The following is a 15,096-nucleotide window of genomic DNA, read 5'->3' on the forward strand; positions in this document are numbered from 1 at the left end:
CGCGGCCGTCAATCTGTGAAAAGATATTTCAGCGTGAACATGACTTGTCTCGGATCATTGAAACTCAAACGTCGGAGTTAATTGATGCGGAGTCGGAGTGATGTAGTACGAGTAGTGTTGCGATTTCTTGTAATATCGTGTAAGAATGTCGAGTGAAGGAGAGGTGGAGGGTAGTAGTGAAGTAGGTAATGGGGGCCGGAAGGCTTTGCGGACGCCGAAGTGCGCGCGGTGTCGTAACCACGGGGTGATCTCCTGCCTGAAGGGGCACAAGAGGCTGTGCCGCTGGCGCGACTGCCGCTGCCCTGGCTGCTTGCTGGTGCTGGAGCGGCAACGGGTTATGGCTGCACAGGTAAGTTTGTTTTGATTAATCTGTAACGGCTTCTTTACTTATTATCTAGCCTAGAAAAACGAAGAACCTTGATATACCTACTTCTTGAATAGATAGCAAGTGTAGAAGTAGATTAAAATACGCTCCGTGTCTTCTTCACTCATGTGAAGACAGCACCTTGGGCGAGGTGTTTTAGCAGTATTAGGATACTAATTGTGTAAGTAGGTAAACTCATTTTTAAAGGCTCTGACATTCCTTGGACGAATGCTAAGCTGTACCAACTCAACTCGTAATATGAATGTAACAACGATCGACTGGGAGAAAATGCCATTTCTATGTTGCTGACTAATCCTGTCAAAATGCTAACATTTCCTTAAGTGGTGGTTATGATTTGCCGAAGGTGGCTCTGCGCCGGCAGCAAGGCGCGAGCGGCGCCGAGCCGGGCGACAGCGAGGCCGCAGCTTTGGCGGCGCGCAAGAGGGCTTACCGCGCCAGGCTCCGCTGCGTGCAGATGGCCAGAACTTATCCACCTATCTACGGTATGTAACAAGTTTTTCATCCATACCAGTCCAATACTTTATTTATAGCAATACAGGATCAACAGGATGTAGAAGAAAACCAAGAGCCATTTAGTAGCACTGACAGTTGCAATAATTAAAAAACAACGGAAATCACGTTTCGAAATTCGAATGCTGTTAACGAAAATGATTTCTATTTTAGCATAATTTCGGAGTTAGGCCGGCAATACACGGACAGCTCGAGCAGTTAGTCAGTGATCAACATACACGGACCGCTCTTGCAGTCAAGAGTCAACAGCTTGAAGCTGCCAGTGATAACTGCTTGAGCAGTTGGTATTAGCTAACTGCTCAACAAATCACAAGCGCGCGCGCCGTGGAATGAAGAAAGTGGGCGGAGGTCACTGCGCGAGAGCTGTCGACAGCTCGAGCAGTCAGTGTATGGCTAGCGACTGCTTGACCTCACGATGAAAATTCACCGTGCTGTCGACCGCCCGAATCAGTTGCAACTGCTCGAGCGGTTCGTGTATGTGCGTCCATAGAACTCTGCAGTTCACTGTGCAGTCGCAGCTTGAAGCTGTCGACCGTGACTGCTTCAAGCGGTCCATGTATTGCCGGCCTTATATACAACTTTAATTGCATACCTTTCGGCAAAATTAATATTTCTTCATTCATTCATCTTAGGTAGGTAGGTAGGTAATCATGAAAAAGCTTTCTTTGGGGAATTAAAACTTCTCGTTTAGGGTATCAATAAATAGAGCAATAATTTTCGTTGTAATAAATAGGCCAGTAGAATTAAACACAAAAATTGATTAAATCGGAAATAATTCCTACAAAAGATTTTTTTGCTTTAATGGCTTCATTGGTTGCCCATTAAGACTCTCCTAAGTTTTCGACTTCGACGGAGTTGTGCTTAAGTGGTGGGGGCCCCCGAAAGGGGCGTTTTTTCTGTTTTCCGGTTATACCGCGTAAAGGACTTACCCTATCGAAAAGTGGTCTTCATGACGGTTAAAGGGCACTTAATCCTGCATTGAATAAGACCAAATTCATATGTTTTAGACAAACCGTTCTCGCGCTAAAGTTCGGCAAAGTAGAAAATATACGTATAATTAATGACCCTCTCCACGTCCAATGGCTTGTTACCCACATGCTTCCAAGCCTTGTAAAGGGTCGCCTTAACCAGTGTAACCCTAACAAGGCTCACGAGTTTGATTCGCTTATCCTTGTTCGTCCCAGCCGTTCCTTAACTGCGGTTGCTGCACCTCTTCCTGGCACTCTCCTGAACGACTCTGTGTTACCTAATGTGGCTGCCCCTCTTCCTTGTACCCTCCTGTACGATTTCATTGCTTAGCCATATGCCTGGTCCAAGGTTCGACGCCACAAAATCAACATCGTACGAGTGAAAATAGTTTAAATACTATTTCCCGTGCTTGCAACATTTTTCTTTACTGCTTCGCCTCTATTAGTCGTAGAGTGATTGTATATATCCTGTAGCCTTCCTCAATGTATGAGCTATTCAACACAAAAATAATGATTTCAATCAAACTAGTAATTCTTAAGATTAGCGCGTTCAAACAAACATACAAAAAACTCTTCAGCGTTTTAATATGAACTTGTTGTTGTTGATTTTTGGCGTCGAACCTTAGACCAGGCATACGGCTAGGCAACGTAGTCATGCAGGAGGATACAAGGAAGAGGGGCAGCCACAGTAGGTAACACAGAGTCGTTCAGGTGAGTGCCAGGAAGAGGTGCAGCAACCGCAGTTAAGGAACGGCTGGGACGAACAAGGATAGGCGCATCAAGCTCGTAAGCCTTGATAGGGTTACACTGGTTGAGGTGGCCCTTTTCAAGACTTGGAAGCCTGTGGGTAACAAACCATTGGACATGGAGAGGGTCATTAATTATACGTATATTTTCTACTTTGCCGAACTTTATCGCGAGAACGGTTTGTCCAAAACATATGAATTTGGTCTAATTCAATGCAGGATTAAGTGCCCTTCAACCGTCATGAAGACCACTTTTTGATAGGGTAAGTCCTTTACGCGGTATAACCGGAAAACCGAAAAAATGCCCCTTTCGGGGGCCCCCACCACTTAAGCACAACTCCGTCGAAGTCGAAAACTTAGGAGAGTCTTAATGGGCAACCAATGAAGCCATTAAAACAATAAAATCTTTTGTAGGAATTATTTCCGATTTAAAAGCTAATTCTACTGGACTAAAAAATCGACCATATTTTGACATTCAAGATAATATTACGATACGGGAACCCACTAAAATATTGTTTAATGGCATTAACGCAGCTGTATTGGCGCTGAAGCTAGAGAAATGTAAATAAACAAACACGTACTAAAACCTTAAGATGGCAAAGATGCAGTAGCTAACACATGTTGCCATTTGGGTACAATTTTGGAGTGACAAACATAAAAAAATGTAACATGAAGTTCCATTTGTTTACTACATAAATGCGGTACGAAGAAGAATTGGTGAGATAATAAAAACCGGCCAAGTGCGAGTCGAACTCGCGTACCGAGGTTTCCGTACAAACCTGCACACTTAGGCCTAGCCTAGGTGGGTAGGTATTTATTGTTGAAGTAATAGTGCACAAAATCAGCGACAACAGCCCAATGATGTCGGTGTCGGACTGGCCGAATCGAGAACGAGATCCCAAGAATGTGCGGTTTGAGTCTAGCTGCTGCTTTTGTGATAAATCCACCCGTACAAGCATATTTTATCTCACCACGAGGGGTTCTTCTTTTTTACTTAAGTAGGTACTATACTTGAGTACAAACGAAGGTAATAATACCGCCGTCAGTTAATATGGTGTGATGGTGTTGGAAATGAAATCCATCTCCCGGTGTCGCTCGCATGCACTTCGCCCATTGTTTTTGTAGTAAGCGAGTCGACACTGTCGAGTGTTTCGTTTCCCGATCGTGAAATGTTAAATGCGAATTAGCTGAACAAATATTTGTGTTGGACCGTTGGGAATGAGTTAAAATTGAACATTTTAAAAGGGACATGAGCAACCACACCTTTCTGCACCTTCTACTTTACTGTGATTGACAACGGACGTCCTATGGCTGAGATGATGATGATGTGAATACACAGCCAAACATACTTGTTTCCTGATCTCAATGACAAATAGACTACAGACTGTTAATTTATTTTCTATGACCTCGGTAAAATCTAGTCATTGACTTCAAAATTGTTTACAAGAGAGACACGCGGAACTTTTACGACAATAGACTACAGAGGCTTTTAACAAATAACAATTAAAACACATATCGGATAGCACACGATGTTAAAATGGTACAATTCTTTAGAACAATCAAAAATAGAGCACCGCAGACGCAATAAAACATTTGAGACGGTCTTGAAAATGTCCCCGCTTCATTACAGAACAAAAGCTGTCATCCAACACTCGGCAACATTTCACTGTCTATCAAACAAGCTAAAATAATTTCTTTTAACTATTTTTATGGGCTCTAAAAAAGTGTAAAGATTGTTTTACAAGAGAACGCGGAGGCGGCTCTTTGTGAGGGTGTCAAGTTACGCCGAGCTGTTGACTGTAAACATGTCTTTCCGCTTTGTTGAACGATAGCCCAACGGGTGCCAAACTTTGTTAGATCTAGGATGTGGATGTGTCACTTTTTATGCGTTTTTACCAATTATTGCTACCGGGGACGACATTTTAAACAATCCTAAAATTATGTATAAGTTAATTGACAATCACTTCTAGTATTCAACATCACGCGTAGAGTCGATCAGCAAAACATTTTAGGGGGCAGAGTATCTTATTTGCATTGAAATTGAAAGCTTAATCTGAATATTATGCGAATCCGAAAACATCCGCGTCAAATCAGCTCTTATTCCACAGAGAATCTGAGGCTAGTCAGCCACGACCCAGCGTGGAGCGAGCGGGTGCGCCGGCGCAGGGCGTTCGCGGACGCAGAGTTAGAACGCGGCGCGCCCGCCCAGCCTGCCGCCGCCTTCTGCCGGCACCTGCTGGCGGCGCTGCTCACCAACTACGCGCCCGTGCCCTCGCAGCCGCAGCGGCAGAAAATATCCTTCTCCATCGAATCCATCATTGGCGTTCAGTCCAATTAATAAAGCGTACTTGGAGGTTGGAGGATGCTGAAAACACTCGCTCTCCGTTTTATAGATGCTGTCAGTAATGCGTATTACAGCAGGTTGAGGTATCTAACTAAGGTTAATAATATTCTAAACAAATGGATTGGAATTTAAACTTTCAAGAATTAAATAACTCAAAAATAAAATCAAAGCCCGTGATTGGTTCAACATTTAAATTCAACCGATCACTGCTAACTTGAATATCTAAATCGATTTTTTAGCTGCATTTTAGCATACTGTACAGCCACATACATACCATCATTGGTTTCAGAAGTGCGAATTAGATTACATGACAAGTGGACTTCAGCTGATTTTAGTTTCTATGATCTCGATACTTAAAAGTACAGAAGGCCAAAGAAAACAAACAAGTATTCGAACAATGAGTGCTTTATTAACGATGCTTTTTTAAGAATGTCTATTGTGAGGTCTGTATGTTACAACCGAAACTTAAATGTTAACTCACTAAGTTTTATACCATTATGTTAAGAGTCAGTCGCCTAAGACATCTGCATACTGTAACATGTAATTGATGTCTAACAGTTGAAACTGTGAGTACAGAAATATGATTGTGAGAGAGTACCGTCAACAATACAACAAACTGATGATTTTCTGTTGAGCAGCCATTAGTTCTTCACTTACTAGTATTACAAATCTAAGCTTGGTATACCGTTGGCCGTACTATACAATAATAATATTTATGTATATCTATCTGAAGTACTTGTAGTTATGTAATGTTTTTCTTATTAACTTTCAATATGTGATATCATCTTCAGTAAGAAACGTTTAAAAAAATCTGTACTCAACTTGTATAGGAATAGTGGTTATCAAATTGTTACAATTAGACAACAATTTATTTCATGATCATAAAGACAGTAATTTATTAATACTAACTTCACCAATACATTTATAAAAAATGGAGTGATTTGTAAATACCTACAACTGGATTTGTTTGTGAATTAGGTAATTAGGATATAATACATAGTATCATAAAATATGGTATATAATAAATATCTATAACTATAAAATAAATGTTAAATAATCGATTCGTCGAAAAACAATCAACTTTTTTCTTCTTTTTTTTCTTCTAGAGTATTAATTTTATGGCAACAAATTGTTTTAAGTAAATCATAATCAACTTTTAGTTGAGATTTACAAAGTGTCGGTGCTTTAAATTACATTAAACACGTTTTTTGTGTGCGATAACAAAGTTTTTTTCTTTTTCTACATATTAATGCAAGAAGTAACCGAATAAACGCACCACTGGGCATGTATATTTATTAATTTGACTATTAACAGAAATTTAAATGCCTTAAGTTTTTCTATTACAACGAAGCTGATAAATATTGATATTAATATTTGGCAGTAAACATACATACATAGCTAATCCTGAATAGTGCTAAGGAAATTTGTTTTTTTGGTAATAGAATTAGAACCTCGTTATAAAGCTAGTTAATAATATGACAACTATTTGAAGATCCTGTATAGTTTCGATTATCAGTAATATTAAGGTGTATTAAAAATCATTAAAATTATCATATATAAAATATAATTGTTTGATATTATGTAGTTTCTTTCGGTTCAGCGGAGAATTGTCTAAATTCATATTTTTAACAATAGTTTGGGGGAAAATTGAGTTTTACTGCAAATGAGGTAGAAATAAACTACAGTAAAACATAGGAACTATTTAAATTGCAAGAAGTTAATAGAGAAATAAGTTTATAGAAAAAAAAAGGACAATTATTTATGGTATTGCTTTCGTTCAAAGTTATTTGGATGTATAAGATAACTATTGTTGTTTTGGCCAAACGTTTTGGATCTTTTTTGCCCGAAATAATACGTGAATACTTATTTATGAGTAAAATGTATATTAATCCTTTTAAGATGGAAAAAGAAATGGTAAATAATAATAAAAATGTTATGTACACACACGAATGTATTTCGACGACAAGATTACTTTCATATAAATATGTAAATATATAAATACGTACCATAGAATAATAAATAATGTATATTGAATGTACAACAGAAAAATAACGCATCGCTTGCAACGTACAATATATCGACAATTAATCACAAATGTTCGTCCGCACAATACAACTACAATATTCCACATACACCTCGAGGAAGGGAGTGCCTCACGAATGCCGCCTCATACGCTCACTCAAGCATGCGATCACTTAATAATCTATTATCACCGTTTCATTTTAGGAAAATCAAAAACTATTATAATAAAACTCATGACAATAAATCTACTTAAAAATAAATTACGCCACCCGTAAGGTTATGTTTTTTATTCTCTTAAAAAAATAAACATTGATTTACAAATTATTTTTAACAGACGACAATTTGAAATTTAATTTAAGTAACAATCAGAATTAAGCGCCTTGCAATAATGCGAATTCAAACGAGTTACGATTCCGAGTCGAATACGGACAAAGGACGCATCCATCCACAAGCTTCGGGCTTCGTTGGCACATGACAAGGAACGGGACTAGATAGGACTTGGGATAGGAACCGACCGGGACTCAGGGACCGAGGAGCGCCTACTCAACTACATTACATACTACATGTAAGAAGATGTGTAGTGATAATAAATAATTAAGGAACAGTGAAAGCCCCAAATTAATTTAGATCAGACGGAATGTAATTTTTATATCCCAAAAAAGAAAACGAATAATATCTGATGTTCTAAAGCTAGGATTGCAATTTTATAATAGGTCACTAAATATTCACTCGAACCACACAATTTCAGACAAACTACACATCTGAAAAACTAAATGATATTATTATAACAACTGTTTAAAGTCAGACTTTTAGCATTTTTAAACAAAAAATAACAATTTTACTTGCATACAATAATATACATCGTAATATGTATTTACATATACATAATATTAGTTTCATTTAATATACACGTAAATATTACTTTATATCCATCATATAGACGCCCCGCGGCGAGCCCGCCTCGCCGCGACCGCAAACATACAAATCCATTAAAACAATATACAACGTAAAAATACTATTTGGTACAATTATATAGCAGAAATCTAGCCGTCATAAAATCTATCAAAGCAGTATATTACATCTACACTGACACAGACATATAATCATACACATATATTAGTCAAAATAAACCAGTCACAAATCACAGTTGACATAAATTCTCGATTTCACTAAGTCTTGTAATTTACATAAAATAATAGTTAACTCATCATTTAAACACTAAAACACATGTATTTGAAAAAGCCTAAGTGGAGACAAAATAAATGCTTTTGGAAAATAATGACCATAATCCATATTTTAGAAAAATAATTATCCAGATATGTGAACGTAATTTTAAAAACATAATGTGTTAGTAAACAAATATCTTCTACTAAACGGTTCTGTTGAGCAGCGAGACGTGACCACTACACACTAGTCCGACACGTCACCTGGCCTTTCTCCAGCTGTTAGGATACCGCGTGATTCAGTACTTTTACAAAATGTTACGCACATCGGTATTGTATAGAAAAGCTCAGGAACAACATGCAGAAACTGACTTTATTATACCAATATTGTTTACCACTAAAATATATATTTTATCCCAACATATAGGCGAAAACATTATAATGCTTTAGTAACGACTATACGATGCAAATTAATCCGTGATGAGACTGTTTACGAAAAACTTAAGCTCTAACTAGGATTTTACATAACCAAATCTGAAATTGTACTATAATGTTAAATAAATCATTACTAAATGTCCTTGCCGCATCAATTTAAGGACATAATAATACGTTTAAGAGAAAAAAAATTAAGAAAATCACTTTTTTTCGAATAGCAAAGTAGCTACCGACAAATTAATGTATGTCTCATCACCGAATCAACAATCTAAGTATGAACTATTACTAGGTTTCATGCAAATATAGTAGATATTCCGACCACAGCTAGCTTAATATGTCACCACTTCAAAAAGACTGTGAGTAATATCTACGACTACAGGCCAACGAGTGACACTCAATCCGTTAACAAATCGAAACGGCACGTAAGCATGCAACGTGCGACATATTACACAATACGAATACAATAAGCCTAGCACCCCGTGTATACGTGACGTACATCCCACCCGCCGACCCGGCCGCCGGTGCGACCGCCGTGGACTCGCCGCCTACATCTCAGCTAACGAACGGAAAACGCTCAGGTACAAACGACGTAAAATAGTGTGTGCGACAATTTACATGTATAAGGTATCGCGAGTCGCGAGTCTAAGGTTACGTGTTGGCACAAAGGGCAGCTGCGCGCCGCGTGGTCGGTGGCGAGAGTCCCTACTCCGCAATGTCCACCCGACCCCTGCTGACATTGATTCCCCTGCAACAACATAATACTTCTATCATTTTCATTACGCCATACAGATATTGCAACTAGTTTAGCTGTCACTGTATCTCTGACAAAAAATATCTACAAACAAATTTTAGATCTGAAAACTATAAATTATAATTAACCGTGAAATAAGATTATGTGAGCTAACGGATCTCATTTAAACAGACAATAAAAGCAGAGTAAATACAAATGACTAGGTCATCTTCAAGGAAGGTCGCGGGAAGTACCTGGATGCAAGCGGCGCAGGACCGGTATTTGTGGAAGTCCTTGGGGGAGGCCTTTGTCCAGCAGTGGACGTCTTTCGGCTGAAACGAACGAAGGTCATCTTCATAGAAACCCACCTAGCGCGGTTTGTATGTGAGCGCGCCAATACTTATGCGGCGCGCACGCACACACTGACAAAATTCGGCGCAACACCCCGCTAATCCACGCTAAATTTTGCGTTTGCGTTTCTATGAAGATGACCTACTCATTTGTATTTACTCTGATAACAGTTATCGATTGGTGTCTTCAACTACGCTCATATAATACTCACCATAAAGCAGCGTGGTCGCCTAGATGCCGCACATGTCGGTGAGGCGCGTGCGCAGCGCGGCGGGGAACTGCGCCGTGAAGTGGTGCCAGTTGTCGTCGCCCACCTGGTTCTTGAAGCCGTGCAGGATCTTCGTGAACATGTCCTTCAGGTCGTCCTTGGGGTGCGTCCACGAGGCCACCGCGTCGCAGAAGAACATGAAGTCGGGCACCACGCCGCCCGGGTTCACCTGGATCATCTGGCAGATGCCGCGGAAGGCCGAGTCCTTCTCGTCGTTGTCGCGGATGTTCCGCAGCGACGTGCACCTGGACAGAACCACTCGTTGTCGCGCGTGTCTGTGCGCGCTGCCACTCAAAGCGTGATATTGCGAGCTGGTCGACTCGACTCGCTCGAAATATCAAATCTAATGCCGTGATTCATTTATTGAGTTCAAAGAAGCAACACTAAAGACTGTGGTGAATATATATAATATACAGTAAAATATTAGTCGATATTATAAAAAAAAGTGATCTCAATGAAAAAATATTGAAAGTGACAGGCACACAAAATAAAATTTATTAACTCATGAACACTAATTAATAATGAGCGGTCCAAACTGTAAGCGAATTATGCAAGTACATGAGTCGTAAAAATATACACAGATAAATTAATTGTTAATTGCACAAACAAACTACTAATTATTATTAATATGTACAGATTTGGCTTGCAGTTTGGGTAAATAATATAATTTAAGTAGCTTATATATTTTAGAAAGCGGATGGTGTTCAATACACAAAGTACAGAGCACTGAAAATAAGATGATCTGACAGATAAAACCCCGTAAGTCGGCGAATGTTTCAAAGTGTGGCCGTTTAGTAGTGAACCAGGTTAATATGCATGCCTAGTTGAACTTAAATTATAAGAACAAATAGTATAAAAGAATAATTAACAAGCCATGAACAAACACCATCCACAATCGAAATAATACCTAAGATAACTTATTATATTAACGTAATCGTAATAATATAAAGTAATAATAAAAAAAATGACTACAGACCACTGGCGTACAAATTGATGTAATACGGGTGCGACGTCGTGGGGGCACACATAACCTAGCCGACCGATAGTAATCGCTACACGCCACGACACGATATACCGAGAACAAAACCAAGAAAACAAATCAACAAACCATTCAAAACATAGTCAAAGTACATAAGTCAACAGCAACAAATTAGTGTTATAAATAGAAAAAACGTGAAACAATTTATGCTATCACTATCAATTATATGTCAGATCATATCAGCAAAAGATGGCCTAGAAAGTGATGTCCAATCTTATTGGCGCCCACCGACCAGTGGTGCCTTCCGCCATCTTAACTTTATTTTATGCAAGTGATAAAAATATATTAATTGTTCGATAGTAAATTATATGCATTAAAGATTAAGGATAAATTTTTCATATTGTAATATTTTATGAAACTACTTTTGAACATTGATTTACGATGAACGAAAAATTATATGCGATTATAGTAAAAAATTACAGGTTAAATAAATAATCTACATCAAGCATTTATTATTCACACACCTAAAGACTAAAATGGAAATTAGGAAGCACTGTGGGACCTGTGGGTACCTTAAGACGCCCTCAATGAACCACTTCTTAATTTGTGAAGAATAAGCATTTTATATCTTCAGTATTGTAAAAGGTATATTTGTAGATATAAAATCAAGATGGCAGAGTCACCACTAATGGCTGGTTCCATAAAGGCACATTGCTTTGGATAATTTTATTACGTCATCATCATCAGGCATCATTCATTTGCTATATCCTATAATTGAAGCAACAACACAACAATCTGAATAGCTCAGGCCACCTTTAAAGATAGGCACACTTCAGTGTTGGCACTACTTGTGTTAATTTAATATTTACATTACTCCCCCAAAATCAAAATAATGATTCAAAAAGCCAAGGCTCTATAATCTTGTCATTAGCATTCTTTCTAAAACAACAAAACAGTTTATCAAAAAACATGTCTTTGCAAAGATACACTTCACATGGGTTAGACAAACATGTCATATTATGCAATGCAGGTAGGTATAACAATTAGGTAATACATACATAATAATATTGATATAAAATAACACTTCATGGAATAAGTAGAATGTGTCTGAATAAAAAATAGTGTTCCGCCAAAGGATAATGATAATAATTATCCTTTTTATCATATACATTGGCAAAAATCACTATAAAAATAAACAAGAAAGTACATAACGGTGATTATTATGATCAATATGAAAAATCAATATGAAGCTGTGACAAAAATACATAGATAAATCCATATCATTATATTCATTATTATGTTACTGCCACCAAAGAATTTGGTACCAATCAATACTCTAGCCAATATTTCAACTTTATAAAATTAGAAACACTTAAGACAACAGTAATTTACACTCTAATTAGGTATCTGATGAAATGGCAGAAATATCACTTACCTGTGTTTTCAAGCAGTGTCTTGGGTGTGTTAGGCCTATTGATTATAACTACTAAGTGGTTGAGTACTAGAGGAATATATTTTGACGTTTCTGGACCTGAAATACAGAAGAAATGTTAATATTTACCAATTTATCCATAAATAAACTCAATAACAATTCAAATTGTTCAAAAATGTTTTTGTCAAAAATCACCATGCAAGATCCTAGAGGATCTTAACCATCCTTTAGAAATAATTAGTGTCCGACCGAATATGGATTTTCAGCCGAAAACGGAAACGAAAACGAAGCTCCGGCTGCAGTCTCATTTTCGGCCGAAAACGAAAACGAAAATGACCTTCAACTCTCAAATTTCAATCTGAAATTATGTAAAAACTTTGAAACCGTTAATGTTTTGACCAAAAACATAATGACGTTTGACAGTTGATTTTGATAAGGATTGATTAAAGAAAACCGGCATTAAAACTCAAAAAAATTTAATGAATTCTTAGTAGAATATTATTTCCGGTGTATATTGAAATATTGGGAAGTGAAGAAGAAATAAAGGGTGACCAGTGGGAATTTTTCAACTTCAAAAATGATTATTTATTACTAATGCAAACTGGAGTTTAACAATGCGGATTTAATTTTTTATAGGTAATGTCTTATAAATGATACCCGTTTTACTCTCACTCTCACAGCCGGATCCTTACATTCGCAACTATGCGAGAGCAAATCGCGTTAATAATTTTCCTGCAACTTCACGGCGGATATTTTCTTACAGAACCTGAATTATTTAAGGATTGTTTACTGTAAACTTTTGACTTGAGATATCCCCACAAGAAAAAGTCGCATCTGGTGACTGAGGCGGCTAGGGTGTGTCCCTGTACTTGCTGATCCTCAGTGTCTCCATCGAGGTACTCTCCTTGTGTGGTGAGACACCTTCTTGCTGAAATAGAGTTACGTAGTTGACCGGGATGCAGTTGCAGTTGTGGTATCAGACATTCATCGATCATTCGACAATACATTTCAAATACTTATTGCTCAACTGCGAACGCTCTGTAGGCTCCTGACCAGTGACTCATGGCGTATTTCAAATCCGCATTAGACTCTATTTTGAAACAATTAAACTTACTGAAAACTCTTTGGTTTTATTTGTATTCAATTTTGAAAATTCTAGCTGGACACCCTTTACAACGTAACCTCTCTTCACAACTTCAAAAGAGTGTGACAATACCGCGTCTGTTCAAGTCTGATTGGAACCATGAGTGCACCAGATTCACTCCCGAAGATATCGGAACGATAAACGTCACCATCTCATTCACGTATTTCTGATATTCGGTTTGACCGAAGCTTCGGCTGGTTTTTGGCCGAATGTCCATTTTTGGCCGAAAATGGCCGAAAACGAAAACGAAAACGAATATTCGGTCGGTCACTAGAAATAATTACACCAAAAACAAACAATAAGGCCTGACAGTATCTCTACATCTAACAGATAAGATATCGCGATAAGAAGCTTTATCATCAAGTGGTTAACTTACCTAATTTGATGCTAATTTCTCCGATCGCCCACGTGGCGTTATTGCACACGGATATGAGCTCGGGATTGAGGTTCATGCCGAGGATGGGCAGGAACTCGGGGATGTACGGGTGCACGTGCTGGAAGCACGCCTTCGTCAGGTCGCCTAGTAACGCGAACGACGACTGGCGGACCTGAAAACAAGCAAAAAGTTTACGGGACTAGCCGACGAGAGCAGAATCAAGATGATCAAAGTGTCATTTTTATGAGTGAGAAGACAGATAGAGACAAATACAGATTGAAACTGCTTTATGAGTTAGATAATTAACATAAGTAGCTTGTGTTGGTAGTACATTTGAAATCGATAAAAAGTTACTAAGCTAATAAAGTTGTGAACACAATGCCGCTTGGCGCCACTGTAGGGTAAGGTTAGTGTCACTTGCTAGTGGCGAAAACAGTGGGGCCAACTGGTGAGCGCTGAAGCGGTAGGAGGACTCACATTTGCACTCACCAGGATCGCTTCACTTTAGATTAGGGTCATATCTATCATCAGTGGTGTCAATTGTTAATTACCTCATTGAGTTCGCAAAGTAGTCAATGCGGGTGACTCTAGGAGAGTCGGATTTTGACAGCTCAAAAGTTATATTTATTTGACTCCGGGACTACTCCCACCTCTCGTTCCCACCGCTGTAACTCCTGTGCAGCCAGGATCTATAGCTCGACCGCTAATAAAAACCCAACCAGCTACGGTCAAGGTTGTATATGTCACCGTAAAATTGTGAATTCCGTCAGGTTATAATCTGACGTAGTTAAATTACAATCTAACCTAACATAACCCACTGTTAGTTTACAATCTAACGCGTTATATTATAAACTGACAAAGTTCACAATTTCACGTTGACATATATATTATTTGACTAAAGTCCGGTCGCCAAGGAGATAGAATTTCGTCCATTGACCCCAAGCTACCCATCCTTTATATTTGAAAATCGGCATGAATGGAACAGGCGTGCGTAACTGTGTAACTGTAGACTGACCTCGGGCATGGGGTCGCGCATGCACTGGTACAGCAGCTGCATGAGGTTGGAGTTGAGCACGAGGTGGTCGATGTGTCCGTCCAGCCCCTCGGCTAGCCCGCTGAGCAGGTCCAGCGCCACGATCATGAAGTCCTTGTCCGGCGCCTCGAACTGCTCCGGACTCTGGCTGTTCGCCTGCTCAAGAGACACAGATACTATTTCAAATCTATATGTAAAACCTCAAAGGTT

At 38.7% G+C, this 15,096-nt stretch overlaps 2 protein-coding genes across 2 annotated transcripts in view; one reads left to right on the plus strand and one right to left on the minus strand.

The window, feature by feature from the left end:
* On the plus strand, positions 1-6,351 carry LOC135073534 (doublesex- and mab-3-related transcription factor 2). Its single transcript, XM_063967715.1, has 3 exons — positions 1-349; positions 729-867; positions 4,718-6,351. Exons 1-3 carry the CDS (start codon positions 146-148, stop codon positions 4,945-4,947), a joined length of 573 nt encoding a protein of 190 aa, XP_063823785.1. The 5' UTR covers positions 1-145; the 3' UTR covers positions 4,948-6,351.
* Positions 5,341-15,096, minus strand: part of LOC135073545 (transportin-1) — a 23,313-nt gene continuing 13,557 nt past the window's right edge. Inside the window, exons 11-16 of the mRNA XM_063967723.1 lie at positions 14,869-15,042; positions 13,854-14,025; positions 12,337-12,432; positions 10,899-10,974; positions 9,866-10,167; positions 5,341-9,318 (exon numbers count right to left, since the gene is read on the minus strand). Coding sequence (XP_063823793.1) covers positions 9,885-10,167; positions 10,899-10,974; positions 12,337-12,432; positions 13,854-14,025; positions 14,869-15,042 — 801 coding nt within the window. The 3' untranslated portion in view covers positions 5,341-9,318; positions 9,866-9,884. The remainder of the gene's footprint in view (positions 9,319-9,865; positions 10,168-10,898; positions 10,975-12,336; positions 12,433-13,853; positions 14,026-14,868; positions 15,043-15,096) is intronic.

This window comes from Ostrinia nubilalis, chromosome 1, assembly GCF_963855985.1.
Source record: "Ostrinia nubilalis chromosome 1, ilOstNubi1.1, whole genome shotgun sequence".
Lineage (NCBI taxonomy): Eukaryota > Metazoa > Arthropoda > Insecta > Lepidoptera > Crambidae > Ostrinia > Ostrinia nubilalis.